General features: G+C 38.8%; 1 protein-coding gene across 2 annotated transcripts in view; it reads left to right on the plus strand.

The window, feature by feature from the left end:
* The window catches only part of C9H8orf34 (chromosome 9 C8orf34 homolog), a 336,866-nt gene that overhangs the window by 44,902 nt on the left and 264,048 nt on the right, over positions 1-27,916 (plus strand). For both annotated transcript variants that reach the window (XM_027973026.3, XM_042254288.2), the window contains exons 2-3: positions 15,171-15,318; positions 27,130-27,261. In XM_027973026.3, the coding sequence (XP_027828827.1) occupies positions 15,171-15,318; positions 27,130-27,261 (280 nt within the window). The remainder of the gene's footprint in view (positions 1-15,170; positions 15,319-27,129; positions 27,262-27,916) is intronic.

Here is a 27,916-nt window from a genome sequence, read left to right on the forward strand (position 1 = left end):
ACTTCCTTCTGCTGTCTTGGGCTGTATTGTCTCACCGGTTGTAATATATCCACTCGTCTTAACCCATCTGCTTAGTTCTTCATGCTTTAGAGTTTCTTAAAATTTCCAGTCCATCAATAGCACTCTCTTATTTTCCTGTGCTATTGTGCACATAACATCATTTCTTATTTTAGTATAACTTTGGGGAATGAGAGAAGGGCTAGTCATTGTGTAAACTTGTAAGGTCATTCCACTGTATTATACAAGAAACCAACTTGTATTTAATCTGTTAAAGGTTATAGGACCACACGGCTTTTGATAGTGTTTGTGGTCTGGAGTCAGTGTAGAGGGGAAATGTTTTTGGTCAGACAAAAATATATAAGCATACATAGCATGTTTCTTGTGTAAAACAATCTTGAAAACAACTGGAAAGATTATTCATTGCTATAGCAGAAAATAGATTTTATTGAATGATTGTAAATCTCTCTAAATCATCATGTTGCTTATCAGCTGCCGTGAGCCTAGTCAAACTCAGTGAGGGTTTGTTGAAATGATTGCTTTTTATTATTCATTAAGGAATGTAGTCTTAAGCACATGATGTCTATTTTTATCAAAACATATATACCTCTACAGAACCTACATAGAGTGTATTTATTTTAGCACATACCTTCTGTGAATGGGGGTGTTAGGTATCTGAGATAGAAATTTATTACCAGCAATTACTAATGATGTCAATATACTTTTTTACTTTTCATAAACCATAGATAATATTGATGTCAGCATGCTGCTAAATTAATTTATATATGAATTCCTGTCTAGGGACTTTCCTGGTGATCCAGTGATTAGGAATTCTTCTTCCAATGCAGGGGGTGTTAGTTTGATCCCTGTTCAGGGAACTAAGATCTCACATGCCACTCAGCATGGCCAAAAAAAAGTAAAAGAGAATTTCTGTCTATGCTAATGCCATGACTTTAATGTTGGTTTAGAATTAAATGCCTTATCAGTTGACTTCATTTTTTGTACATTGACTTGGTGTTCTGCGAGCATGTTAAATTTGTATGTTTATTTAATGTTTTATAGTTTTGGATTTTAATAATAAATAGTATGGAGTTTTTTCCTAACTGAAACATTTTTTGCTGATGAAATATTTCTAATAAAGAGGAAAAATTAAAGTTGTAGATTTAAGAAAAATTTAAAATAGACTCATTCCTTCCACTCTGTTTCATCAGATTACGTTGCCTACCACCCCAGTTACTTTTACAGACCCCTGGGTGGCTCCCCTATATTCCTCAATAGTTTTAACTCTCTAGACCTTTGGGTGATTTCCCTGTATTTCTCAACAGTTTTAATTCCTAAATATTGCCATTCTTTCTAATGATACATTAGAAAGATTCATTCTTGGAATTTTCATGTATATGTGGATGACCTTTCCATTAGCCTCTTTGTTGAACTCCCTTCACCCAGGGATTTATTTCTTACTTCTTACCTTAGCCACTCCTGGTGGTGTTACTAATGACTGTGGTTCTCTGGAGTCTCACTTTCAAGCATCCTTCTCTCCGACCATCTTCTCCTCTCCTTCTAGCTCACTGCCTCTAGTATCCCAACTCCAGCTTTTCTTTGACCTCCCCTGGATGTCCAACTCATTGATCCTACCACATCTTCACCTGCCCTTACCTCTTTGATGTCCTCACTCAGCTGAAATTCGGGGGCCAGTGGCCAGTCATTATAATTGCTCCTTCCACGTACTCTCAAATGTTGATACCTTGTCTCTCTCTCAGCTCCTCCTACTCAATTCACTAAACCGTAAACCTGCCTAAGTACAAACTTTTGCCTCTTTTGTGCCTCCACATGTGCAGCTGAACATGACTGTGAGAAAAACATGCTGCCACACAAAATTGTCGTACTTTAAATTTGCAACAACAAATCTCAAGTGGCCAAATAATCCTACAGTCCTGAGTCACTGTTTTTCATTTGTTTCCCTTTTCTCAAAACTCCCAGTGTTCATCTCCCATCCTCTATTCCTGCTGTTAACCTTGTTTCCTGCTTTACTGGGATAATCCAGACAATTACTAGAGGAAGCCCACAGACCAAAACCAACAAGTGCAGGGTAAGGACACGTTTCTGTTTTGTTCACTAACCATCTGCAACACACAGTGCCTAGTTTCTAGTGCGCGTGTGAGTGCTAAGTCACTTCAGTCATGTCGGACTCTTTGTGACCCCATGGATTGTAGCCTACCTGGATTCTCCAGGCAAGAATACTGGAGTGGGTTGCCATGCCCTCTTCCAGCGGATCTTCCCAACCCGAGGATCGAACCCATGTCTCTTATGTCTCCTGCAATGGCAGGCAGGTCCTTTACACTGAGCCATCAGGGAAGCCCAGTGAGTCCTCAATAAATATCTGTTGTGCAAATAAAGAGAATTATTGTCATTCTAAAGGAAGCATTGAAAAATATTAATTGAAGAATTGCTGTGAGCACTATCTCTTCTGTTTGGCTAGTTGACAGCTCCTTTCCTACACCCATGTTGGAATTCTTGGTCTTCTACCACTGACCCATCCCTTGTTCATTGGTCTGTTTTATAGTGAATGGCCATGACATCACCTCATCACCGTTCATTCAAACTCAATACCTGAGTGACTTGTTCTTCAGGCTGCTATGACCCTCTCCTCCCCCGGTCAGATCTGAGTAGGAACTGATGTGTAAAGTCAGGCCATTGCTTTGCACCCTCACTTAAAATACCACTATAGTTCAGTAGTCTCGGAACAGTCTAAGCACATCTTTTAACAGGGCAAATCAATTTCGTTTCCTTAATGAAAATTATCATTGGCTTTGCACTCCATTTAAAGTAATATTCAGTCTACGTATCTTAACTGACAAAAATCTGCAAGTTCTTTCGTCTGCCTCCCTCCTCAACTAGCATACTATTCCATCCTTGCTGACATTTGACAGCTCTTTTAAAAATTAACTTATATTTGAGTATGAAAAGTGAAAGTGAAGTCGCTCAGTCGTGTCCGACTCACCATGACCCCATGGACTGTAGCCTACCAGGCTCCTCCATCCATGGAATTTTCCAGGCAAGAGTACTGGAGTGGGTTGCCATATCCTTCTTCCAGGGGATCTTCCCGACTCAGGGATTGAACCTGGTTTTCCTGCATTGCAGGTAGGTTTTTTCTTGCCATCTGAGCCATCAGGGAAGCCCATATTTTACTTATTGTCTTTGCTATTTGTTTATTGACTAACTCTTCCAAAGAATAAGCTCCCTAATTCCTGGACCATGCCAGTCTTGTTTATTCTGAAAAAATAGTCTACTATAAATATGTAATATGGAAGTGAAGGATATATCAAGGGAACTTTTGCTGTCTGTAGAATCTAGAACATATTATCATAAGAGATGAAACTGCCAATTGGGGACCAGTTTTAGGTAGCTTTGAATGCTATGAATGGAAGCATGTGGAGTTTGTTTGTTTTGGGGGCAGATATTTTTTGCAGATAATAATGCAGCTAAAGGTTTTTTTATAAAGTTATTTAATTTATTCATTTATTCATTCTTTCCCTTAGCACATGTGCAAGGAACTGTTCTTTGATCTTGGGAAACAAAGATGTCTAAGACATGTTTCCTGACCTCAAGAACCCTGCAGAGAGCTGAACTGGTAAACGCATAATTTAATACAGTGGCATGAGTGTTGTGCAGAATTATATTCATAATATTATTCAAACACTGACTATGCCTAATTAACTCTGGGCCTGATCAGAGTCTTTTTTTATTTTTTCAGACCCATTAAAAAAAGAATTCCATGTGGTTCCTATTATGATGGTCACTTCTTTGAAGCTGTATTTAGTTGGCATCAGTGATATCATTTGACCACAATTCCTTCTTCTTTTAATAAATGCTAATTCAAACATTCATATGACTATTAACAAGGCTATAATTTTCTTCCAGTTCTTACCACTCGAGTTACAGTCAGGTAGCTCCAGTTGGACACCTGATCACTATGTCTGCTCTGTGTCTTCTGGAAATATTTATACTCAGGACTCTCAGACTCAAATTTTGCGACCGTCTGTTGGTCTAAAATGTAGGAGATAAGTAGGTTGGCTGTGTATGTATGGTTGTGTAACACCAAAGTCCTGCATGATCAAGAATCAGGTTTCCCGGGATGTAGAGAAAACCATATGCAAACGATAAAGCATATGGTGGAGCTAAGAGATGGACAGAAACATGTGGTAGGCTTCAAATGCCTGCCTTTACTTGTCCCTGAAACCTAGCATCATCTTTATACTTCTTGTAGATTGATTATCCATGCCACTCTGAATCCATGAGCCAATAAATCCATGTTTTTGTCCAAACTAGATTTGACCGAACCGAACTTTTTTTGGAATATTGTTTTTTTCACTTTAACTGTGATGTAATTGACATGCAGTACTTTATAAGTTTAAGGTGTATGGCATAATGCCTTGACATACATGTATTGCAAAATGACTACCACAGTAAGTTTAGTTAGCATCCATCAGCTCATATAGTTGCAAAAAAATAGAAACTCTTTTTAAAATCCCTAGAAAAAGTTAGATTTGAAAAGAAGAAGAAATATAGTTGAATTCTTAAAAGGAACCATGGGGAAAAATGGAAAGTAATCCCAATATATAGATACAGTGAAATTATCTTCACATTTAAAAAACAAACAAAAAGACGTTCTTATGCAAAGCAAAACATAACTTGTCAGCACTAAAATAAAGGTATTCCTTATTGTTGCTGAGAATAATCCCAGATGGATGATTGGATATGAATGAAGAGATAAGAGCAATAAAAATGATAAATATATAGGTACATATAAATGCATGCTAATGGTATAAAATAAAAATTAAAAATACCCGTGGAGTCATATATATGTATATATTTCATATATCTTGTATATTATATATAGTTATAATACATAACAATAAACATATAAACCAGGCATGATAAGTAGTGTCAAAGTATTCCAACTTCCTTGCAAAAGCTGAGGTGAGGGAAAAATGCCAGTTAATACTTAATGTAGCTAAGTCAAGTATTAATTTTATAATTTCTAGGTAACAACTAAAAGAATCTTAAACATGTGTATAACTTTCAGACTAACAGAGAAAAGTAGGAAAATTTTCAATCAACCCAAAGAAAAACAGAGAAAAAATGAACATAATCTTGACAGAATAACTTAAAAGGTGATAGAAATAAAATAGGATGATTTTTTTTCACAATTATTGTATAGCTGTAGTCATTAAGACATTGCAGTGATGGTATAAGATTGACAAATGGATAAATGAAATAAAATGTACTTCTAGAAATAGGCCCATATTTATCTGGCTCCTTTGATTTATGACTCTTTTAGGATTGAATCAGAGTAAGGCCTGGCTTACTAAGTAAGGAATGTCCAGTGAATCCATACCCAATTTGAAAATATCCTTGCCATGGAGACAAACGTCCTTTCCTTAGATCATCAGCTCCTAAAGGAAGTGCCAGGTGTACACTATGAAATTTCCTCATGACTCTATTATGCTGAGCATCCTGTCTTAGTTACACATTATTTGTAAACAATAAAAGGCTAAAATGAAATAATTCTCACTCAACCAAGGGACGTCCTCCTTTTTATGGCGACTTCTACATACATCTGCTACTTCCACCATGGATTGATTTAATTATTTTCTTTGAGTCAGGAAGTGCTTAATTATTTCTGCCCAGTATCACCTGTATTGTACTCCTACGGAGATATTTTCAAGACTGGAAAGTCCTTCAGCTCAGTTCAGTCGCTCAGTCGTGTCCAACTCTTTGTGACCCCATGAACTGCAGCATACCAGGCCTCCCTGTCCATCACCAACTCCCAGAGTCCACCCAAACCCATGTCCATTGTGTCGGTGATGCCATCCAGCCATCTCATTCTCTGTCGTCTCCTTCTCCTCCTGCCTTCAATCTTTCCCAGCATCAGGGTCTTTTCAAATGAGTCAGCTCTCCGCATCAGGTGGCCAAAGTATTGGAGTTTCAGCTTCAACATCAGTCTTTCCAATGAACACCCAGGACTGATCTTCTTTGGGATGGACTGGTTGGATCTCCTTGCAGTCCAAGGGACTCTCAAGAGTCTCTTCCAACATCACAGTTCAAAAGCATCAATTCTTCTGGACTCAGCTTTCTTTATATTCCAACTCTCACATCCATACATGACTACTGGAAAAACCATAGCCTTGACTAGATGGACCTTTGTTGGCAAAATAATGTCTCTGCTTTTTAATATGCTGTCTAGGTTGGTCATAGCTTTCTTTCCAAGGAGCAAGTGTCTTTTAATTTCATGGCTGCAGTCAACATCCACAGTGATTTTGGGGCCCTACCTAACATCAAAATAGTTTCATTGATAGACTGCTATATGGAATAATATAAATTCCTTTACTAAAAGTAGATCCATATATGCTAATATTTCTCACTGGAGACCTTGATGTTGGCATGGAAATTTAACTACAAGCTTGTACATAATATGTAAAAACTTTCAAAGTAGATACTAAATATTCAAAAATTAGACATGAAATCTACTTTAGTATCTCTAATACAGAGATGTCTGCTAGGAGGGATTAATAGGTATTAGATAAAATACTCCATCACTTGTCATCTGCTGGTTAGGTTTATTTTTGCCTATATTATTGAGAGCAGAGAGAATTTAGTGTCTAAAATTCAGCTCTAGAGTTGAGAATAATTATTTTTTAATTGCGGTATTATTCTTAATCTTCATTACAAAACTACTCTCTCTGTTTTTTTTTTTTTTTTTTAACTCTCCATACCTGGATTATATTCTGTAATATACAAGGTGATTTAGTTGCCTTTTATTTTGTATTATAAATGAGTATTATAAATCTAATTTTGTATTAAATTATATTTAAGAGGGACCAAAGAACATTTCAAAATAGGGATGAAAGTTTCTTAGGTCTGTATGGTTGTGTTTGGACGTGTGGCTAAGATTGTTTGCATTGGTGGGTTGTTGGTGAGGGATGGGTCCCTGAAATGAGTAGAGAGTTAACATACACCGTAGTAAAAGTGCGTATATCCTAGTTGGGTTGTGCATCTAGTATGAAGTCCTTTAATGTATTGTTGTTTAGTTACTAAGTTGTGGCTGACTCTTTTGCAACCCCATGGACAGAGGAGCCTGGCGAGCTACAGGCTCCTCTGTCCATGGGATTTCCCAGGCAAGAATACTGGAGTGGTTGCTGTTTCCTCCTCCAGAGGATCTTCCCCACCCAAGGACTGAACATGAGTCTTCTGCAGTGGCAGGCGGATTCTTTACTGCTGAGCCACCAGAGAAACCCCTGTTAATGTATAGTGAATGATTAAATCTATGTCAAATATTTGACATCTGTGCATATCAGACAGTAAATAACTGATACTTTTAAGCATTTATTTTCACATTCTTCCTTTCCTGTTGAGCTCAGCCTTCCAGGGAAATCTCAGTTCTCATTGTGAATGAGAAGGTTTAGAGCAGGGCTGGGCATAGTCCTGAGGTGGAGGAAGGTTGACTAACCAGAGGACAGTCTGAGTTCTGTGAGCAGAAGAGTCCGACTGGAAAACATCAAGTAGATATCTGTCTGTCTCACTTGTACATGGAGACCTAGTGCTGCATTGGAACTTATTTCTTGCCAAAGGCAAAACCATAATAGAGTTTAGAGGTGTAATGAAGCAGAAAAAATATTCCTCCATTCTACTTCTGTTTAGAAAAATGGAATGAGAAACAAGGCAAGTATTCTGGTGGGGGTAGAAACCAATTGGGATTCTATCAGTTGGGAATCCTGACATCAATTTAAAATAAGGGTGTTTCATAAGGTATTTTGGAGACAGCTGATTTTCAAGTATTCTCTCATTCATTTGTTGACAATTCAGTGCCCATTAACTGCCTATTTATGAAAAACAGGTGGTGGTGGAGAGGGTGAGTGTCTGGAAGGTTGTGATCTCATGCTAATTTTTAATAAGACCTAATTAAAAAGAGAAAATGGAAACATATGCAGATTTAGAATAAATTAATTCAGTCATCAGATCTTAGTGCCAGTTTTGAACTAAAATATCCTGCAGATGGTACTGTGCCACATGCCAATTAATATTTAAGATAATTATGGGTGTTAAGTAAAAAATACATTTGATTGACATTATCTCCATTATTAGGCTTCATGTGTGGTGCTGGTGGTAAAGAATCCACCTGCCAATACAGGAGACATAAGAAATGCAAGTTTGATCCCTGGGTCAGAAGATCCCCTGGAGGGGGAAATGGCAACCCGCTCCAGTATTCTTGCCTGGAAAATTCCATGGACAGAGGAACCTGGAAGGTTATAGTCCATGGAGTTGCAGAGTTGGACATGACTAAGCATGCTTGCATGCACATCTCTATTATGACTAGAGTGTAATATCCTTTATGTTTATCGATTCAGCAAAAAGACTGTATAATGAGAAAGTCCTGAGATTTTGGAAATGGTTTTGTTTCCTTATAACTTTCTGCTGAGGCTAGGACTTCTATCTCAGGAAATGAAGTAAGAAGTAACTAATTCCCAAGTAAGTAATTAAGTAAATAAGTAATATTTTAGGCATAATGCCATGCTCTGCGTTTGTTGTGGGACCTGGAGCAAAGATTCGTAACCTAGAATCATTGAAACCTTTGAGTGTCAGCCCTTAGGTGGGTAAACATCCAGGCACAGTATGTAAAATTTGATGTTTGTGTGTATACACGTGCTTTTGGTTTTTTAAACAAGAGATTCCATAGTTTTCATCAAATGAAATGAATCTAGTATTAAAATTATTTATAATTGGTCTTGATTACTTGTTGCCTTAACTGTTCACTTATTTAATAATAAATGACTGTGATGAGCTACCAACTTACTCATGGTTTTGCTTTTATCTGGTGGACATTCAAAGTAAAATGCATTTTGAAACAGTTGTTTCTGCTATTAATTGACAGTTAGCATTCATCCTCCAGTTTATTAATTATGACCATGTTCTATATAGTACAAGGTTCTATATAGTACAAGCCCTAACTTCCATGCATTTACATGACATATAATACAAATTTATGCTCAGTATCTACTTAATGATTTATGTTCTCTAGATTGTTTTTAAACATTATAAAAATAATATTATCTTCCTATATATTTATATTTGAAAATGATATATTTTAATAGGTTACAGAATTATAATTAGCAAAAAAGGAAGCGTATCAATTCAGAGGCTGTCTCAATATAGTATATTCAAGATTAAAGACTGCAGTTTATAATAAACTGTATTAAGAGAACATTTATCAATTTTAATAATCAGAAAAAATAAATCCAATAAAATGATGCAATGTGTATATTGTATCAAAGCATATGCTGTAAAAACATATGATAAAATGGCAATGGCAGTAGTAATAATAAATGTATACATATATGGAATAATATATACATACATAAACGTGATAGTAAACTTGAAAATATTAGCAAACACCACTTTTGGACATATCAGTAAGGGGGTTTTGGTTAGGAAAATAGAAGCCACTCTGTATCTGGGTCATATAGGCTTTAATACAGATGAATGGGTAAGAAGATGTAGCACATATATGCAATGGAATATTGCTCAGTTATCAGAAGGAACGAAGTTCTGAGTTGTCGTTTTGTGAATGAACCTAGAGCCTGTCATACAGAGTGAAGTAAATCAGAAAGAGAAACACAAATATCATATATTAATGTATATATATGGAATCTAGAAAAATAGTACTGATGAACCTATGTGCAGGGCAGGAGTAGAGGCTCAAACATAGAGAATGAGCTTGTGGACACAGAAGTGCAGAGAAGGGTGGGAGACGAATTGAGAGTAGCGTTGGCATATATACACTACCCAGTGTAAAACAGATAGCCCGTGGGAAGCTGCTGTATAGCACAGTGAGCTCACCTCGGTGCTCTGTGATGACCTAGAGGGGTGGAATGGAGGAGGACGAGGGGAGGCTCGAGAGAGGGGACATATGGATGCATGTGGCTGATTAACATTGTTCTACAGCAGAAACTAACACCACATTGTACACTGATTATATTCCAAAGCATGTGGTGTACTCAGTCACTGAGTCATGTCCAACTCTTTGTGACCCCATGGACTGTATCCTGCCAGGGTCTTTTGTCCATGGGATTTCCCAGCAAGAGTATTACTGGAGTGGGTTGCCATTTCCTTCTCCAGGAGATCTTCCCAGCCAGGGATTGAGCTTGTGTTTACTGCATTGGCAGGTAGGTTCTTTACTGCTGAACCACCAGAGAAGCCCTATATTCCAATAAAAAATATGTAAAAAATGAAGACAGTATAGGGACACTTTACTTTACTTTAAGAGGAAAAAAAAAACCCAGAAACTTTCCATCTAACTTGAAAGTTAAAAAAAGGGGAAAAAAAAGCTTATAAGATCTTGTGCTTTTTTCTCTTTTTAACTCAAAAGTTATATGGAAAGTTTCTGAATTTAAGTTAAAGTCCTGTTATCTGACCTAATTTTGCTTTATCAGAGTAAAGCAAAGGCCTCTGTGACAAGGGTAGTCTAGTTGGTCTTTCTATTTATTTTTCTCTTTATTTTTTCATTGCCTTTATAATGTATGAAAGAAAGTGAAAGTGAAGTCGCTCAGTTGTGTCCCACTCTTTGTGACCCCATGGACAGTAGCCTGCACCAGGCTCCTCCGTCCATGGGATTTTCTAGGCAAGAGTACTGGAGTGGGTTGCCATTTCCTTCTCCAGGGAAATCTTCCCGACCCAGGGATCGAACCCAGGTCTCTCGTATTGTAGACAGACGCTTTACCATCTGAGCCACCAGGGAAGTCCTTTTATAATGTATAACTGATTTAAATGGAATATAATATATTTTTTCTACAGAAGCAAAACCTAAAATGATTTAAATTATGTTCCACTGCTGAGTAATTGGGTTTTAATTGAACCCTGCATTGCTTTAACACATAGAGGAATGACCTAAGTTATAGTTGTAATAATTGCAATTTCAAATAACAGAAGTAAAGAAGACCTGTGCCAACTGATTGTTTGCTTACCTACTTATTAGAATATAAAAACTTGTTATATTCATTTGTCTGACAAATATGTTGCTTCACAATGTGTTTGTGGTAGAAATCCTTTGCTCTTTTTAGTTCCAACTTTATGTTCAGTCTGCACGGTTTTGAGATACCTTGTACTATTTTATCCATGTCTCTGAGATCAACTGGTAATCTTGTCACCTACAAAATCTATTTAGCCTCTGTGGCTCAGAGGTTAAAGTACCTGCCTCCAATGTGGGAGACCCTGGTTTGATCCCTGGGTTTGATCCCTTTCCGCTGGAGAAGGAAATGGAACCCACTCCAGTATTCTTGCCTGGAAAATCCCATGGACGGAGAAGCCTGGTAGGCTACAGTCCATGGGGTCACAAAGAGTCGAACAGGACTGAGCGACTTCACTTTCACTTTCACTTTCAGACAAATCCATGTGTTCCTACACTGTCAAGAAATATCTCTGAGATATGACAGCAGTTTCTGGTGTAGCAGTTCAGAATAATGTATTTTACTGGGCCAAGAAATCTATGGATGCTTTAATCATTGTTTATTAGGACAATAAGGGACTTTAGTTCTAGTAGTTTAGTCACTCAGTCATGTCCAACTCTTTGTGACCCCATGGACTGCAGCATGCCAGGCTTCCCTGTCCATCATCACCTCCCGGAGCTTACTCAAATTCAGGTCCATTGAGTCGGTGATGCCATGCAACCATCTCATCCTCTGTCATCCCCTGGGTTTGATACACCAAATATTGATTCATTCTTTTAATACTAGCTATGAGCTCTGTAAAATCTAGGCCTTAAGGAGAGAGTAGCAATCAAATCAGTTGGTTCTTGTGTCTTGGTGCTGTAGCAGGGGAGGAAGAGAGACAGGCACAAACTGAATAGGAAATATGAAATGAGATGATTCTGGAGAGTGCTAAATGCTGTGATAAAAGATTATGAAGATTTGTTAGGGTAAACTTTTTAAGATATCATTAGAGACTGAATGATGACAATGCTCAAAATTCTCCAAGCCAGGCTTCAGCAATATGTGAACTATGAACCCCCTGATGTTCAAGCTGGTTTCAGAAAAGGCAGAGGAACCAGAGATCAAATTGCCAACATCCGCTGGATCATCGAAAAAGCAAGAGAGTTCCAGAAAAATATCTACTTCTGCTTTATTGACTATGCCAAAGCCTTTGACTGTGTGGATCACAATAAACTGTGGAAAATTCTGAAAGAGATGGGAATACCAGACCACCTGACTTGCCTCTTGAGAAACCTGTATGCAGGTCAGGAAGCAACAGTTAGAACTGGACATGGGACAACAGACTGGTTCCAAATAGGAAAAGGAGTACGTCAAGGCTATATATTGTCACCCTGCTTATTTAACTTCTGTGCAGAGGACATCATGAGAAACGCTGGACTGGAAGAAGCACAAGCTGGAACCAAGACTGCCGGGAGAAATATCAATAACCTCAGATATGCAGATGACACCACCCTTATGGCAGAAAGTGAAGAGGAACTCAAAAGCCTCTTGATGAAAGTGAAAGATGAGTGTGAAAAAGTTGGCTTAAAACTCACCATTCAGAAAATGAAGATCATGGCATCCGGTCCCAACACTTCATGGCAATATATGAGGAAACAGTGGAAACAGCTCAGTTCAGTCACTCAGTCATGTCCGACTCTTTGCGACCCCATGAACCACAGCACGCCAGCCCTCCCTGTCCATCACTAACTCCCGAAGTCCACCCAAACCCATGTCCATTGAGTCGGTGATGCCATCCAACTATCTTATCCTCTGTCGTCTCCTTCTCCTCCTGCCCTTAATCTTTCCCAGCATCAGGGTCTTTTCAAATCAGTCAGCTGTTCACATCAGGTAGCCAAAGTTTTGGTGTTTGAGCTTCAACATCAGTCCTTCAATGAACACCCAGGCCTGATTCCTTTAGGATGGACTGGTTGGATCTCCTTGCACTCCAAGGGACTGTCAAGAGTCTTTTCCATCACCACAGTTCAAAAGCATCAATTCTTCGGTGCTCAGCTTTCTTTATAGTCCAACTCTCACATCCATACATGACCACTGGAAAAACCATGGCCTTGACTAGAAAGACCTTTGCTAAGGAAATAATGTCTCTGCTTTTGAATATGCTGTCTAGGTTGATCATAACTTTCCTTCCAAGGAGTAAGCATATTTGAATTTCATGGCTGCAGTCACCATCTGCAGTGATTTTGGAGCCCCCCAAAATAAAGTCTGACACTGTTTCCACTGTTTCCCCAGCTATTTCCCATGAAGTAATGGGACCGGATGCCATGATCTTAGTTTTCTGAATGTTGAGCTTTAAGCCAACTTTTTCACTCTTCTCTTTCACTTTCATCAAATGGCTCTTTAGTTCTTCTTCACTTTCTGCCATAAGGGTGGTGTCATCTGCATATCTGAGGTTATTGATATTTCTCCCAGCAATCTTGATTCCAGCTTGTGCTTCTTCCATCCCAGTGTTTCTCACGATGTACTCTGGAAACAGTGGCTGACTTTATTTTTTTGGGCTCCAAAATCACTGCAGATGGTGATTGCAGCCATGAAATTAAAAGACACTTTAGTCCTTTAAAGGAAAGTTATGAGCAACCTAGGCAGCATATTAAAAAACAGAAACATTACTTTGTCAACAAAGGTTCATCTAGTCAAGGCTGTGGGTTTTCCAGTAGTCATGTATGGATGTGAGAGTTGGATTATAAAGAAAGCTGAGTGCTGAAGAATAGGTGCTTTTGAACTGTGGTGATGGAGAAGACTCTTGAGAGTCCCTTGGAGTGCAAGGAGATCCAACCAGTCCATCCTAAAGGAGATCAGTCCTGGGTTTTCATTGGAAGGACTGATGTTGAAGCTCAAACTCCAAAACTTTGGCTACCTGATGTGAACAGCTGACTCATTTGGAAAGACCCTGATGCTGGGAAAGATTGAGGGCAGGAGGAGAAGGGGACAACAGAGGATGAGATGGCTGGATGGCATCACCAACTCAACGGACATGGGTTTGGGTGGACTCCGAGAGTTGGTGATAGACAGGGAGGCCTGGTGTGCTGCGGTTCATGGGGTCACAATGACTTGGACACAATTGAGCGACTGAACTGAACTGATAACAAGCCAGCGATCTGAGCATCCCAGAAAAGAACATTCAAGGCAGAGGAAATAGGCCACAAACAAAAAAAGACAATGGGATGGGAAATTTCCAGTATCCCTTCCATCAGCACTGCTAATACTTGATACACACTGTATTACTAGAGCCACTACTTCTCACAGAATCTGAACTTAAAAAATGACAACTGACAGATTAGAATTCTGAGCTAAACCCAACAAGATGAAATGTGACTAACAGGAATCTAAAGTGGTGCAGCAGGTTCATAAACCCAGTTACACAGCTCAAAATGATGTTCAGTTGGCTTGGCAGCTGTTGATAAAAGAACAGTCTGGGGATTCTAATTGACCACAAATTGGAGCTTGCTCTTGCCATTTCTGACCGGTAAAAGCAATGTGTAGATATCGCCCTTAGGCAGACTTCTCCCTAGTTTAAAGCATCGTTAGAGCTGTCCAAAAATGGAACTCTCCATTGCTTCACTCATTAAAAAAAGAAAAAAAGAAAAAAGAGCAAGAAAGAATTAATAACTTCCAGGCCTTTTGAAAAAACAAACTTCTGTTAAAGCACCAGTTTAAAATATTTTTTGGTTTCTGTGAAGCTGTGACTTGTTACTGGTTTCTTTCGTTCCAACGTTTTCTTCATTTGGGGATATTTATGTATAGTTAAGAAAGAAAAATGACGTTGGCATATAAGTCATATGATGAGGTCTATTGAAAATTTGATATATAATGTCATCTCCCAAAATAGTAATCTGAAACTTCTTTGACTATAATTTTTCAAAGGAACTTAAACTTCGGGTATGTTTTGAACAAATAAAATATTAAAACTGCAAATATGTCTTGGCTTTGCTATGTATTAGCCGTGTAATGTGGGCAATTTGTTTTCCTCAAAATGAGACCAATAACTTGTACCTGCCTGAAAAGTTTGTTAGGAGGATTAAATTAGTTGTTGTGTATAGAGCAGGTAAAGCAGTGCCTAGTAATAGTAAGTGATGTGTATGTGTTTGCTGTTATTATTAGATGTAAATGTATGTTCTACTCTGCCTTCAGGAATTAATGACCAAGTTAATAACTGAGACACCTGAACAGCCAATCCCATTTCTCATTGACCATCTTCAGTCAAAACAAGGAAACCGTGGGCAACTTCAAAGAACCTTATCTGGATCTGCAGCTCTCTGGGCAGAAAGTGAAATATCAGGTAAATGAAGATGTATTTTACAGTTAATATTAATATATTTAATGTAAAATTTATGAAAGTCTTTCTTTTTATAACAAGTAAATCTGGATAGTTACCTATGGTTTCATGTATTCATTGGTATTCACCCATATACTGCTGCGGCTGCTGCTGCTAAGTCGCTTCAGCCGTGTCCGACTCTGTGCGACCCCATAGACGGCAGCCCACCAGGCTCCTCCGCCCATGGGGTTTTCCAAGCAAGAGGACTGGAGTGAGTTACCATTGCCTACTCCGACCATATGCTAGAACTTGTCAAAAAGTATTCTCAAATTTGAATATATTGTTATTTATTAGGCTTCCAAACATGAGAATCTTTGTATTCAATTTGAATGGAAGTAAGATTCAGATTTGCATGGAAAGCTTTCATTTCATATGAATTCAAACTAATTATTTTAAACTTTAGTTATTTATTCTCTTTTTATGAAGAATTTGAATTAAGTGCTTATAGCTCCTCTGGGCAAAAAGGTAAACAATACATTTCTAGAGTTACCTTTTCTGTAGCCCAAATGGATAATTATTCTGTTTCCCTCAGTTCTAATTTTACCTTATGTTATAAGTTCAACCTGATTTATTTACTGTAAACATTGGGGAACCAACCTTACCTCTCCAGTAAGCACTAGTGAGATAATTGGGTAGACTTGTCTTTGATTTTTATTTATAAAATGTGTGTCTGATAGCTTATTTCTTTTACACACTGGTCTGTTAGTTTGGTGTTTACTTCCGAACCCAAATCCCACCCCCAAACCTTGGCTTGAGTAGCTAACTCCTCACTTGACTCCCATGATATCTGACTGACTGGATTTCAAATGCTTTCTAGGGGTAGCACTGTTGCTTCTCTTCTCTTCATGCCCTCTGGGATCCCATGAAAGGATTTTGGTCCTCTTTGGCTGTATTCTCACATTGGTGCTTAAAGTGGGTAAGGGATAGGGTATTCTCTGCAGAATGTAGACAACTCTGGTGTTAGTTATCAATATAGAAGTTCTCTGCTGCATACAGGAAGCCAGAATATGAGCTTTTGGTATAATAAGAGGGAACTCTTGGTTTTTCTTGGTCACTTTCTTAGGGTTAGATTCTTAGCAAGTTGAGTATTAGGCATAGGCTCTGGTTTGTAGGTGCAAAGAGGAATCCATTCTTGTGAAGGTGGACCAGATAAACATCCACGAGCCCATTAAAACTCATAGGAACCCATATTTGTAAGTTATCATGTCTGGAGAGATAATAATGTATTAAATTCTATAGTATTAATCAACACACATTTAATAGCTCCCATTTACCACAAGTCAAAAGTCTGTGGAGGGTTTAAGCAGATTGTCTGTTTCATCACACAGAGCTACAGATCAAGATGTTGGCCAGGTTGTATCTTCATCCAGAGGCTGGAATAAGAAAGAATCTGCTTCCAAATTCATTCAGGTTGTTGGCAGAATTAGTTTCCTTGCAATTATATGACTGAAGTCCCTGTTTTCTTGCTGGGTCTCAGCCAGCAGCTGCTCTAAACAAATAGGTACAACCCACAGTTCTTTGACGCACAGCTCTCGCATCACAGCAGCTTATTTCTTTTTGTTTACTGAGAGAGAACGTGTTGCTGTTGTTGTTCAGTTGCTAAGCAAACTCAGTTTGCTAAGTTGCTAAGTTGTATCTAAGTCTTTGGGACCCCATGGACTGCAGCATGCCAGTCTTCCCTGTCCTTCACTATCTTCCAGAGTTTGCTCAGATTCATGTTTATTGAGTCAGTGATGCTGTCTAACTATCTCATTCTCTGTCATCCGCTCTTCCTTTTGCCTTTAATCTTTCCCAGCAACTGGATCTTTTCCAGTGAGTTGGCTTTTCACATCAGGTGGCCAAAGTATTGGTGCTTCAGCTTTGGCATCAGTCCTTCTGATGACTTCAAGGTTGACTTTCTTTTAGGATTGACTGGCTTGATCTCTTTGCTGTCCAAGGGACTCCCAAGTCTTCTCCAGCACCACGATTCAAAAGCATCAGTTCTTCAGCACTCAGCCTTCTTACATTTATTTATTTATTTTTGAACTTTAAATTTTGTATTGGAGTATAGCCAATTAGCCATGTTGTGATAATTTCAGGTGAACAGTGAAGGGACTTAGCCATACATATACATGGATCCATTCTCCCCTAAACTCCCATCCCCTCCCTCATTAATCTGCCACATAACATTCAGGAGAGTTCTGTACGCTATACAGTAGGTCCTTGTTGGTTATCTATTTTAAATATAGCAGACTTATTTCTGTAACAAGAAAGAGAATTTCTTTCAGTAAGATTTGCTAAGATGGAATCTTATAATACAAACTATATAGTGAAGATAGTGGATGGAGATAGTGAAGGTATGCTGCTGTTCATGAGGTCACAGAGTTGGACACGAAGTGACTGAACAACAACAAAATAAAGCAGGAGGGGAATACGGGACTAAAATTCATCCAGTTTCTTTGCATGAACTTGAATTTCTTGGGGCATCTTAGTAGGTAATTCCAACAGGCTGTTGGATATGAGTCTAAAACTGTGGATGGGTTAAGGCAGAAGTTTCAGGAATAGCATTCAGGATTGTGCACATTAAAATTATGAGAACAGAAGAATGGAAGAAGTTGTGCTTAAATTTTGAGTAGGAGCTGGACTGGGATAAGGCAAGTGTGAGATGATATATTTCATTGATATTTTTCCAGTTTTTTAAGAAGTGAAGTTGTTTGCTGAGGACAAGAGTTTTGGGGAATAAATCGTGGAAATTGAAGTGAATGATAATGGTTGTGAAGTCACCCTGGGGAATAAAAAGAGATTTGGCAAAGGAAAATAAAAAAGACTGAAGCAGTCCAGGGGCTTATTTAAAATTTAAGACATGAAGTAATAATCATGGAAATTATGGGCAGGATTGTGGTTTTTCCCCCACAGTGCCCAGAAGTGCTAGGAGGAAGGGGAGAAAAGCAGTTTGAGAGACTGATGAGAACTGTGGATGTACAGCAGTGAGGATGAAGGGTGGACAGACAGTTGTATGAAGGCGTTGAGGATGTCTGTGGGTAATTTGTACAAGCAATCAAAGCATGTGGCCCGGTATTAGAGGGAGGGAACAAGGAAACAGTCTAGACATAAAAAGCAGATCAGAGAACTTAGAATCTTTAAGAGGCCAAATGTAAGGGAAGGCGTGGTGAAAATATGAAAGATTGAGAAGGCCAGGGAAATTGTGATGTTTGGGACCAAGACTTTTGAGGGGAAATGATTCCAGATGATGAGAAAGTCCTGTGGGTATCCTGAGTTTGTGGGCTCTGAAGTACAGAGAAGTGAAGTTCTTAAGGGTTTGAGAGGACAGTGAATTGTGATACTCAATACATGGTTTGTTTAAGAAATTAAGAGGTCACCAGAGTTTCATTCTGTTTGTTGAAAGGTTAAGGGTGACTGGGCCAGTGTCTTGAGTAGGGCTGCAAGAGTAATCAGGAGCAGAAAGATGCAGGGATGGAGTGGTGAGCAGTATAGACACGCAGCACCTACCACAAGAGAGGAGAAACGTTCAGCTGAACATGGATGGACCACATTTGCTTTTCTCTTTCTGACTCACATCACTCTGTATGACAGACTGTAGGTCTACCCACATCTCTACAAATGACCCAGTTTCACTCCTTTTTGTGGCTGAGTAATATTCCATCATGTATATGTACCACATCTTCTTTATCCATTCATCTGTCATTGGACATTTAGGTTGCTTCCTTGTCCTAGCTGCTATATATGTGGAGTCTAGAAAAATGATACAGATGAACCTATGTCCAGGGCAGGAATAGAGATGCAGGTATAGATAATGGACTTGTGGACACAGTAAGGAAGGGGAAGGTGGGACGAATTGGGAGATTAGGATTGACATATATGCACTACGATGTAAAAAATAGAGAGCTGGTGGAAAGCTGCTGTATAGCACAGGGAGCTCAGCTCGGTGGTCTGCGATGACTTGAGAGTAGGATGGGGGATGTAGGTGGGGGGTAGGTCCAAGAGGGAGGGGATACATGTATACACATAGCTGATTCACTTCATTGACCAGCAGAAAGTAACACAGCATTGTAAAGCAATTACACTCGAAAACAAAACAAAACAAAAAAAAACACCTTGGATGTACCAGAAAACCCCAGCCTATGGCAGGTGACACGTGAGGAGGGGCTGAACACCTTTCATTACGAGCAACTGCAGAGGAGGAAGCACTCTTGTGGAAAGAATGATGTGGCTCTTCTCTTGAAGGAGAGGATTTGAAGATGGAGGACTATCGTTTATCATGGAATGTATGCCCCAGAAGGTGAAGAGAAAAGGTTTTAGAGGGGAGGATATGGCAGGAGAGAGAAGGAAAGCAGAGACTAATTCTTCGATACGAGTATTAGTAGAAGAGGTTATAATTCAGGTGACAGTAAATAGTGCCAGTTTAAACTTGAACTATAATTGTGAATTATTTCTTTTGGTGCTTGTTATAATTAGTTAGAAAGGGTCTCAATATTCAAACTATTTAGGTTAATACTTTTTGAAAATATCTGAAGGTGCCCCCTTTTTGCTTTTAAATTTATCTAGCATCTTGGGGACTTAACATGTTCTCAGAAGTTTGTCTTTTAATGTCTAGGAGAAAGTTGAAAGCAACCTTGTTTTTACTTATTTTTAGGTGCTCTATTATTAAACACTTATGGGATTTGTTTTTTTTCTTTATTGCTGATATTCAAAAGTTTTACTGGGAACACATCTGCATGATTGTCTCTTTTCTTATTTTTCATTTTATCCAGTGAATCCTTTCAATTAGCAAACCCGCATCTTAATCCTAGAACAGTTGTCTTCTTGTGATTTCTTCAGAAAAATCAGCTATGTGTAAATTGTTTTCTTTATCAATAACTTCTAGGGAGGTTTGTCAAGTGTATTCTCCCTGTCACTGATTCAATTTTCTACAGTATTACTTTTCTCTTTCTGGCTTTGTATACAAATTCAAATATTATACATATTGCATTTTAATTTCCTATCAGTATTCTTGATCTTCTTTCATTTTTCTTAGCAATTATAGTTTTACAGTTTTATCTCTTTTCTCATTTCTTTTTGCTTCACAGAGTCTATTTTATTTGTATTAAAAAGATAAAATAGCCATATTGTAAAATTTAAAGGTTTTTTCATAGTAAATCTTCCTTCAAACTATGAATTTCTTCTATATCTTGAGTGATGTATTCTTGCTTTTTATATTGAATCTTCCTTGTTAAAATATTTATTTTGTTTATTTGAATTTAAATGAAGGATGTTCAAATTAGTTTTGTTTGTTTAGTTGCTAAGTCACGTCCTGTTCTTTTGTGACCCCCCCCCCCCCCCCCCATGGACTGCAGCCCTCCAGGCTCCTCTGTCCATCAGATTTCCCAGGCAAGAATACTGGAGTGAATTGCCATTTCCTCCTCCAGGGGATCTTCCCAAACCAGGGATCGAACCTGTGTCTCCTGCATTGGCAGGCAGGAGGATCTTTACTGCTGAGCCATGGAGAAGTCCATCTAGTTTTAGGTTTGTCAATAAAGAGTATAGGTATTCTATTATTTTTTGTCCGCTTACCATATAGCTTAGAACTATTTAGATAGTTTTTAAAAATTTGGGGGAGACAGATGAGATCATGGCTGCTACTATTGGTCTTTGAGAAACTGACAAGTGACTTTGTGTCTCACATCTCTTTTCAACACATTAAATAAGAACAGTATCATTGCTAAGATAGTCAAATTAATCTGGATTTTTTTTTTTCTTTCCGATAGTGGAGAATTTAAAAAGCTGCAAAATCCAGTGTATTATTCTTCTGTGGCTGCTTTTAGTTTTTCTTTGTATCGTGAGATACTGTGTTTTGTGTCCATGATTCTTAATTCTTTTAGCTGTGTTGCATTAGAAGAAACTATGGTCCTAGGCTGGATATAGAAAGACAGATTCTGATAGACTGTGAAACAATGTCAGGAGCTGAATCTGAGGTAGGGGCAAGCGTTGTGAATGTCTAGATATTTTTCAATCTATTACTGATAATGTCTATTTTTTTGTCTTAATTCTGTCTATGGCAGAATACAGACCAGTATTTCTGTTCATAGACCAATATTTCTGTTACTGGTATTTTAGAATATTTATACCTCTTTTGGACAACTCATTAAGTACAAACTTAACTTGAGAATTTGAAGGCTGTCTATAGTGTTTCATGATGTCTACTTGGTGTTTATAAGTGAGTAGCCAGAGAAAGATTTATGAATCATGCATATGCTAGGATGATTTGAAAATATTGAAATTTAAACAAGAAGGTGGAAGGAAGCTAAGGAATGTCATGTAGATAAAAGATAAGGAAGCAATGAATAAGACAAAGAAGGAGAATATAATGCCCTGAGAATAAAAGAAGAAAAAGCTCCACAATAGAGTCTGTCTAAAAATATGGGATGAAAAGATGTCAAGAGGGATAAACTCCTGGAAAGATCATTTCATTTGAAAGTTGGTATGATACTGGCCACCTTTGAAGGGGAACTGTAGCTTTCAGTAAAGGTGATTGAACTACTCTCTCATGAACAGAACAGTGGAAAAAATCAGTAATACTGTTTTGCTGAAAGTTTTCACTTTCGTCTCAGGGTCAGAGGATTTGTTAATAAGCCACTCATTATATACAAATAAATAATAAAAATATTTATTAGAGAATTATCTAGCTTACTTTCATGTACTAGCATTAAAAGAAGACAAATAGAGCAGAAGATACATCACCAAATTGGACTTGCTGACATTCAGACTTAAACAATGTGGAGAAGTCCCATGTGACAGCAGTCTGGAGTTCCAGTTGGGAAAAGGTCCTGGGCAGTGCATCAGCTTTGTGTGTGAGACTTCAAAGATTACAGTTCAGGGTTCCCCCTTATAAACCCAGAATGGACGCAAACTGATATCATCATCAATGTGTAACCAAATTGCAAGCCTCAGTTTAATTCAGTAGAGTCACTCAGTTGTGTCCAACTCATTCGTTCAGTTCACTCGCTCAGTCGTGTCCGACTCTTTGCAACCCCATGAACTGCAGCACGCCAGGCCTCACTGTCCATCACCAGCTCCTGGAGTCTGCCCAAACCCTGTGCGACCCCATTTTTGCAGCACGCCAGGCTTCCCTGTCCAACACCAACTCCCGGAGCTTACTCAAACTCATGTCCATCAAGTCAGTGATGCCGTCCAACCGTCTCATCCTTTGTGGTCCCCTGCTCCTCCTGTTTTCAATCTTTCCCAGCATCAGGGTCTTTTCCAATGAGTCAGCTCTTCGCATCAGGTGGCCAAAGTATTGGACTTTGAGCTTCAGCATCAGTCCTTCCAATGAATATTGAGGACTGATTTCCTTCAGAATTGATTGGTCTGATCTCCTTGCAGTCCAAGGGACTCTCAAGAATCTTCTCCAACACCACAGTTCAAAAGCATTAAGTCTTTGGTGCTCAACTTTCTTTATAGTCCAACTCTCACATTCATACCTGACTACTGGAAAAACCATAGCCTTGATTAGATGGACCTTTGTTGACAAAGTAATGTCTCTGCTTTTTAATATGCTATCTAGGTTGGTCATAACTTTCTTCCAAGGAGCAAGGATCTTTTAATTTCATGGCTGCAGTCACCATCTGCAGTGATTTTGGAGCCCAAGAAAGTAAAGTCTCTCACTGTTTCCATTGTTTCCCCTTCTGTCTGCCATGAATTGATGGTGAAAGGTTGTTGTCGAATTACGACACCGTGGCCCCTGGCAGAGAAGAATTCAATCCGGGGCCAGAGACAAGGCTTGATCGCTCAGAGCTTTTGTGTAACAAAGTTATATTAAAGTATAAAAGAGATAGAGAAACCTTCTGACATAGGCATCAGAAGGGGGCAGAAAGAGTACCCCCCTGCTAGTCTTCAGCTGGATGTTATATAATCACAAGCAGCCTGTTAATGAAAGAAAGGAATGTCTCAAAACTCAGAATGGCACCAGGCCCTTCACCCATAAGATGTATTTTGGGATAATCTTGGCACCAAATGGTTTATCTTGGGCCATAAAATGATTAACTTGAATCTTGAAGAAGGGCAGATCACCATACAAATAGTTTCATATACGTAGATTAGAGGAACAATATCAGAGTATAACATACTGGTTTATCAAGTAGGTTCTGAGCCAAAAGGCGACTTGAAGACAGAGTTTGGGGTAAATGCATAGTACATTAGCATAGCTTAAGATAAACATTTCCATAAGAAAAAGGCATTGGTTAACTTCAGGTGAAACCAGGTGTCACTATGGCAACACAGAATTTTAAGAAAAACCTCCTTTTAAATTTGTATAGAGAAGGAAATAATATCTCTAGTTTGTTTCCCCCTGCCCCTTAAGAGAGATAAAAATGTCTGACACTTGCAGGCTATTTCCTCCATTTGGATACCCCTGGCCTTCCTGCCTGTTACTCTCTCAATGGGACCAGATGCCATGATCTTTGTTTTTTGAATGTTGAGTTTTAAGCCAGTTTTTCACACTCCTCTTTCAACTTCATCAAGAGGTTCTTTAGTTCCTCTTCACTTTCTGCCTTAAGCAGGGTGTTATCTGCATATCTGAAGCTATTGATATTTTCCCCCACAATCTTGATTCCAGCTTATACTTCATCCAGTCTGGCATTTCGCACCATATTTCTGCATATATGTTAAATAAGCAGGGTGACAATATACAGCCTTGACGTACTCCTTTCCCAATCTGGATCTAGTCCTTTGTCCCATGTCCAGTTCTAACTGTTGCTTCTTGACCTGCATACAGATTTTTCAGGAAGCAAGTAAGGTCGTCTGGTATTCCCATCTCTTGAAGAGTTTTCCACAGTTTGTTGTGATCCACATAGTCAAAGACTTTGGCATAGTCAGTAAAAGAGAATTAGATATTTTTCTGGAAGTCTCTTGCTTTTTCTGTGATCCAGCAAGTGTTGGCAATTTGATCTCTGGTTCCTCTGCCTTTTCTCAATTCAGCTTGAATATCTGGAAGTTCACAATTCATGTACTGTTGAAGCCTGGTTTGGAGAATTCTGAGTATTACTTTGCTAGTGTTTGAGATGAGAACGGTTGTTCGGCAGTTTGAGCATTCTTTGGCATTGCCTCTCTTTGGGATTGGAATGAAATCTGACCTTTTCCAGTTCTGTGTCCACTTCTGTGTTTTCCAAATTTGCTTGCATATTGAGTGTAGCACTTTCATAGCATCATCTTTTAGGATTTGAAACAGCTCAACTGGGATTCCATCTCCTCCACTAGCTTTGTTCATAGTGATACTTCGTAAGGGTCCCTTGACTTCACATTCCAGAATGTCTGGCTCTAGGTGAGTGATCACACCATCATGATTATCTGGGTCATGAAGATCTTTTTTGTATAGTTCTTCTGTGTATTCTTGCCACCTCTTCTTAATATCTTCTGCTTCTGTTAGGTCCATACAATTTCTGTCCTTTATCAAGCCCATCTTTGCATGAAATATTCCCTTGGTATCTCTGATTTTCTTGAAGAGATCTCTAGTCTTCCCCATTCTATTGTTTTCCTCTATTTCTTTGCATGGATCACTGAGGAAGGCTTTCTTATCTCTCTCTCGCTTTTCTTTGGAACTCTGCTTTCAAATGGGTATATCTTTTCTTTTCTCCTTTGTCTTTAGCTTCTCTTCTTTTCTCAGCTATTTGTAAGGCCTCCTCAGACAACCATTTTGCCTTTTCCATTTCTTTTTCTTTGGGATGGTCTTGATCACTGCCTCTTGTACAATGTTTTGTCTTATAAAACTTGTAATGTAGTTTAAGCTTGGTGCCGGTGTCCAGCTCTAGCATCCAGGGATTCAACCTGAAGAGGTGGACGGTGTCAGCGATGAGGCAGCCTCTCAGTTTTCTTGGACTGCCTATTTCAAGTTTAAGATTTTCTTTTATACTTTACAAAAGCATTAGGTCAGAGGTTTGACATTTTCAGTTACCCCTCACCCAGATTTATTATCTCCATAAATCATTGTTGCTCTTCAAACAGAGTTCCTGCTTCTGTGATTCTCTGGGAATCAGCCTTACCATCTATTATCTGCTTCCTCTAATGTGTCCTATAGTTAACTTCTGATTCCATTGTAACTCATGTTACATTCCTCAGTTTACTACTTACCTTCCTAAATCCTGTTTGCCCCTAACATCCTGAGCTCACTATCTCTTAAAAAGGCTTCTAGCTATAGTGTCTCTAAAAATTCCTAACTTGTATAAGCTATAGTAAAATATGCTAACTTTACAACATTCCTTAAATCTTTAACTTCTAACTATTTTAACTATTTCTAAGCCCTAAATTTAGTAAACTCCTTTGCCATAAACATTTTCCTCACAAATAGGCTTTAGATAGCAATCCCTCCCATGGCCTCAAGCTGCGGCCTATGTGCTCATCCTGGAACACTCTTTTGTAAAAGTCCTTAAACAAATGTCAATGATTAACTTTATGGATTATTCTCTGAGCATAGCTGCAGAAGGCTTTGTGCCTTCTCATGCTCTTCTCAAGAACAATAAGCACCTTAATATTCCTTTTCGGTCAACTCAGGAGAGGAAAAAACAAGTTAGAATTACAAGGCCTAACTCCTTCATCCTGGGTCCGTGCCTCCGGAGTGAGGAGAGGGGGCTGGGGTCATGCCTCCATTTTGTCAGTAATGCCTAATGCGGCTGACGCGGCTCCCAACAGCCTAGGACTTGGCTGTTCAGGCCCTCTTCAAGGTGAAGTCACTCAGTCGTGTCCGACTCTTTGCGACCCCATGGACTGTAGCCCATCACGCTCCTCCCTCCATGGGATTCTCCAGGCAAGAGTACTGGAGTGGGTTGCCATTTCCTTCTCCAGGGGATCTTCCCAACCCAGGGATCAAACCCGGGTCTCCCGCATTCCAGGAAGACGCTTTAACCTCCGAGCCACCAGAGGGGCTAAACAATCTCAACATTTCCCCCCTCCCCCGCCCCCCACCCACACACATCTTACCTATGGTGCTGCAAGTGCTGCACTCACAGCAGGCGGTCATTCGCAGTCACTCCCAGTCAGGGCTGTGTCCAGGAAGGTTAGAAGCAAGGTCAGAGGCCTGCTCTGTTTTGTCTCTGAAGAGTAAACAAGTCTATTTATTTAATTTCCCTAACAAATACTATAGTGGAAATGTATGTGTGCACCAGTGGTCTTATGGACTGCAGCCCACTAGGCTCTCCGTCGGATGGAGGAGCCTGGTGGGCTGCAGTCCATGGGGTCGCTGAGGGTCCGACACAACTGAGCAACTTCACTTTCGCTGTTCACTTTCATGCACTGGAGAAGAAAATGGCAACCCACTCCAGTGTTCTTGCCTGGAGAATCCCAGGGATGGGGGAGCCTGGTGGGCTGCCGTCTATGGGGTCACACAGAGTTGGACACGACTGAAGTGACTTAGCAGCAGCAGCAGTGAATAACAGATAAGGTAACATCAGATGAGTAAAATTTACTTAAACATTTAGTTGTTTTTATTTACAGCAAAATACAGTGCTTTATTCTATGACACCCATTTATAGAATGTTATTTTAAGTAATTTGTGACTTAAAAAGACTTTCAAATAATTTTACAGTTTAACATCATTTTAATCATATTAATATATAAACTAATTCATATCACATGCAAAACTCACATTTACCGGAAAAATAAAGCAAGTAATACTCTGGGATATTTGCATTATTTTGATACAAGGCAGCATAGCTTTTGCTAGGTATATCTAATTACTTCAGGGATTTAATTTTTGATCAATCATGAAATCACTTATTGTTTTTATTGTTTTTTTCTTTTGTTTGACAGAACATAAAGGAACAAGAAGAGATTTCAGAAACTATGATAAACCCTGGCAGTTAAATGCAAAGAAGCCTAAAAAGTCAAAAAGTGACCTTGCTGTGTCTAATATCTATCCACCATCTCCAGAATCGAAATCATGTAAGGAAATTTGTCATTTAAATATTAACTTAATGTATGTTAAGTGTGTGTTAGTAAAGTGAAGAAAAGGTAAGAATTGAAGCCAAATTTTTTTCTGATATTTCTGCCTATTAATTCTAATGAATTTCACATTTGTTTTAGCATTAACATATATTCTCAAGCATATGTGATTGATTTAGACTTTTGAGTATAATATTCTTTTAAGAATGTAAACTTCATGGAGGAGGTCCCTTGCCTCTCATGAACAGTTGCAGTATTTTATCATATTCAGAGCAATACCAACCCTGCATTTAATAAAGGATATAAAAACAAATCTTTTAGAGGGAAGGCAAAGAGGATTTCTATTCAAAACATTTAACAAAATTAAAAAAAAAAAAACAAAACTCCTTCATCCAGGGTCTCTCTGAAGTCCTACTCATTTATTACTGAAGGTTGTGTATTTGTTCTCTCCCACAATAATAAGTACCTCCTTGCCCTTCCTCCTTTCTCTCTGCCTTTCCAGCTGCTAAGTTTTCCCAGTGCTCTGTTACCATCACATGGGCATAAACATGTCATATAGCTTAGGATCTTGTTGCAAGTCAGTTATTCTTTGACGACAAAAGAGCCTGAAAGCTGTTCTTAAACATCAGTTTCCTGTGCTTGTTGCAGACTGAGA

The sequence above is a fragment of the Ovis aries genome, chromosome 9 (assembly GCF_016772045.2).
Source record: "Ovis aries strain OAR_USU_Benz2616 breed Rambouillet chromosome 9, ARS-UI_Ramb_v3.0, whole genome shotgun sequence".
In the NCBI taxonomy this organism is placed as follows: Eukaryota; Metazoa; Chordata; class Mammalia; order Artiodactyla; family Bovidae; genus Ovis; species Ovis aries.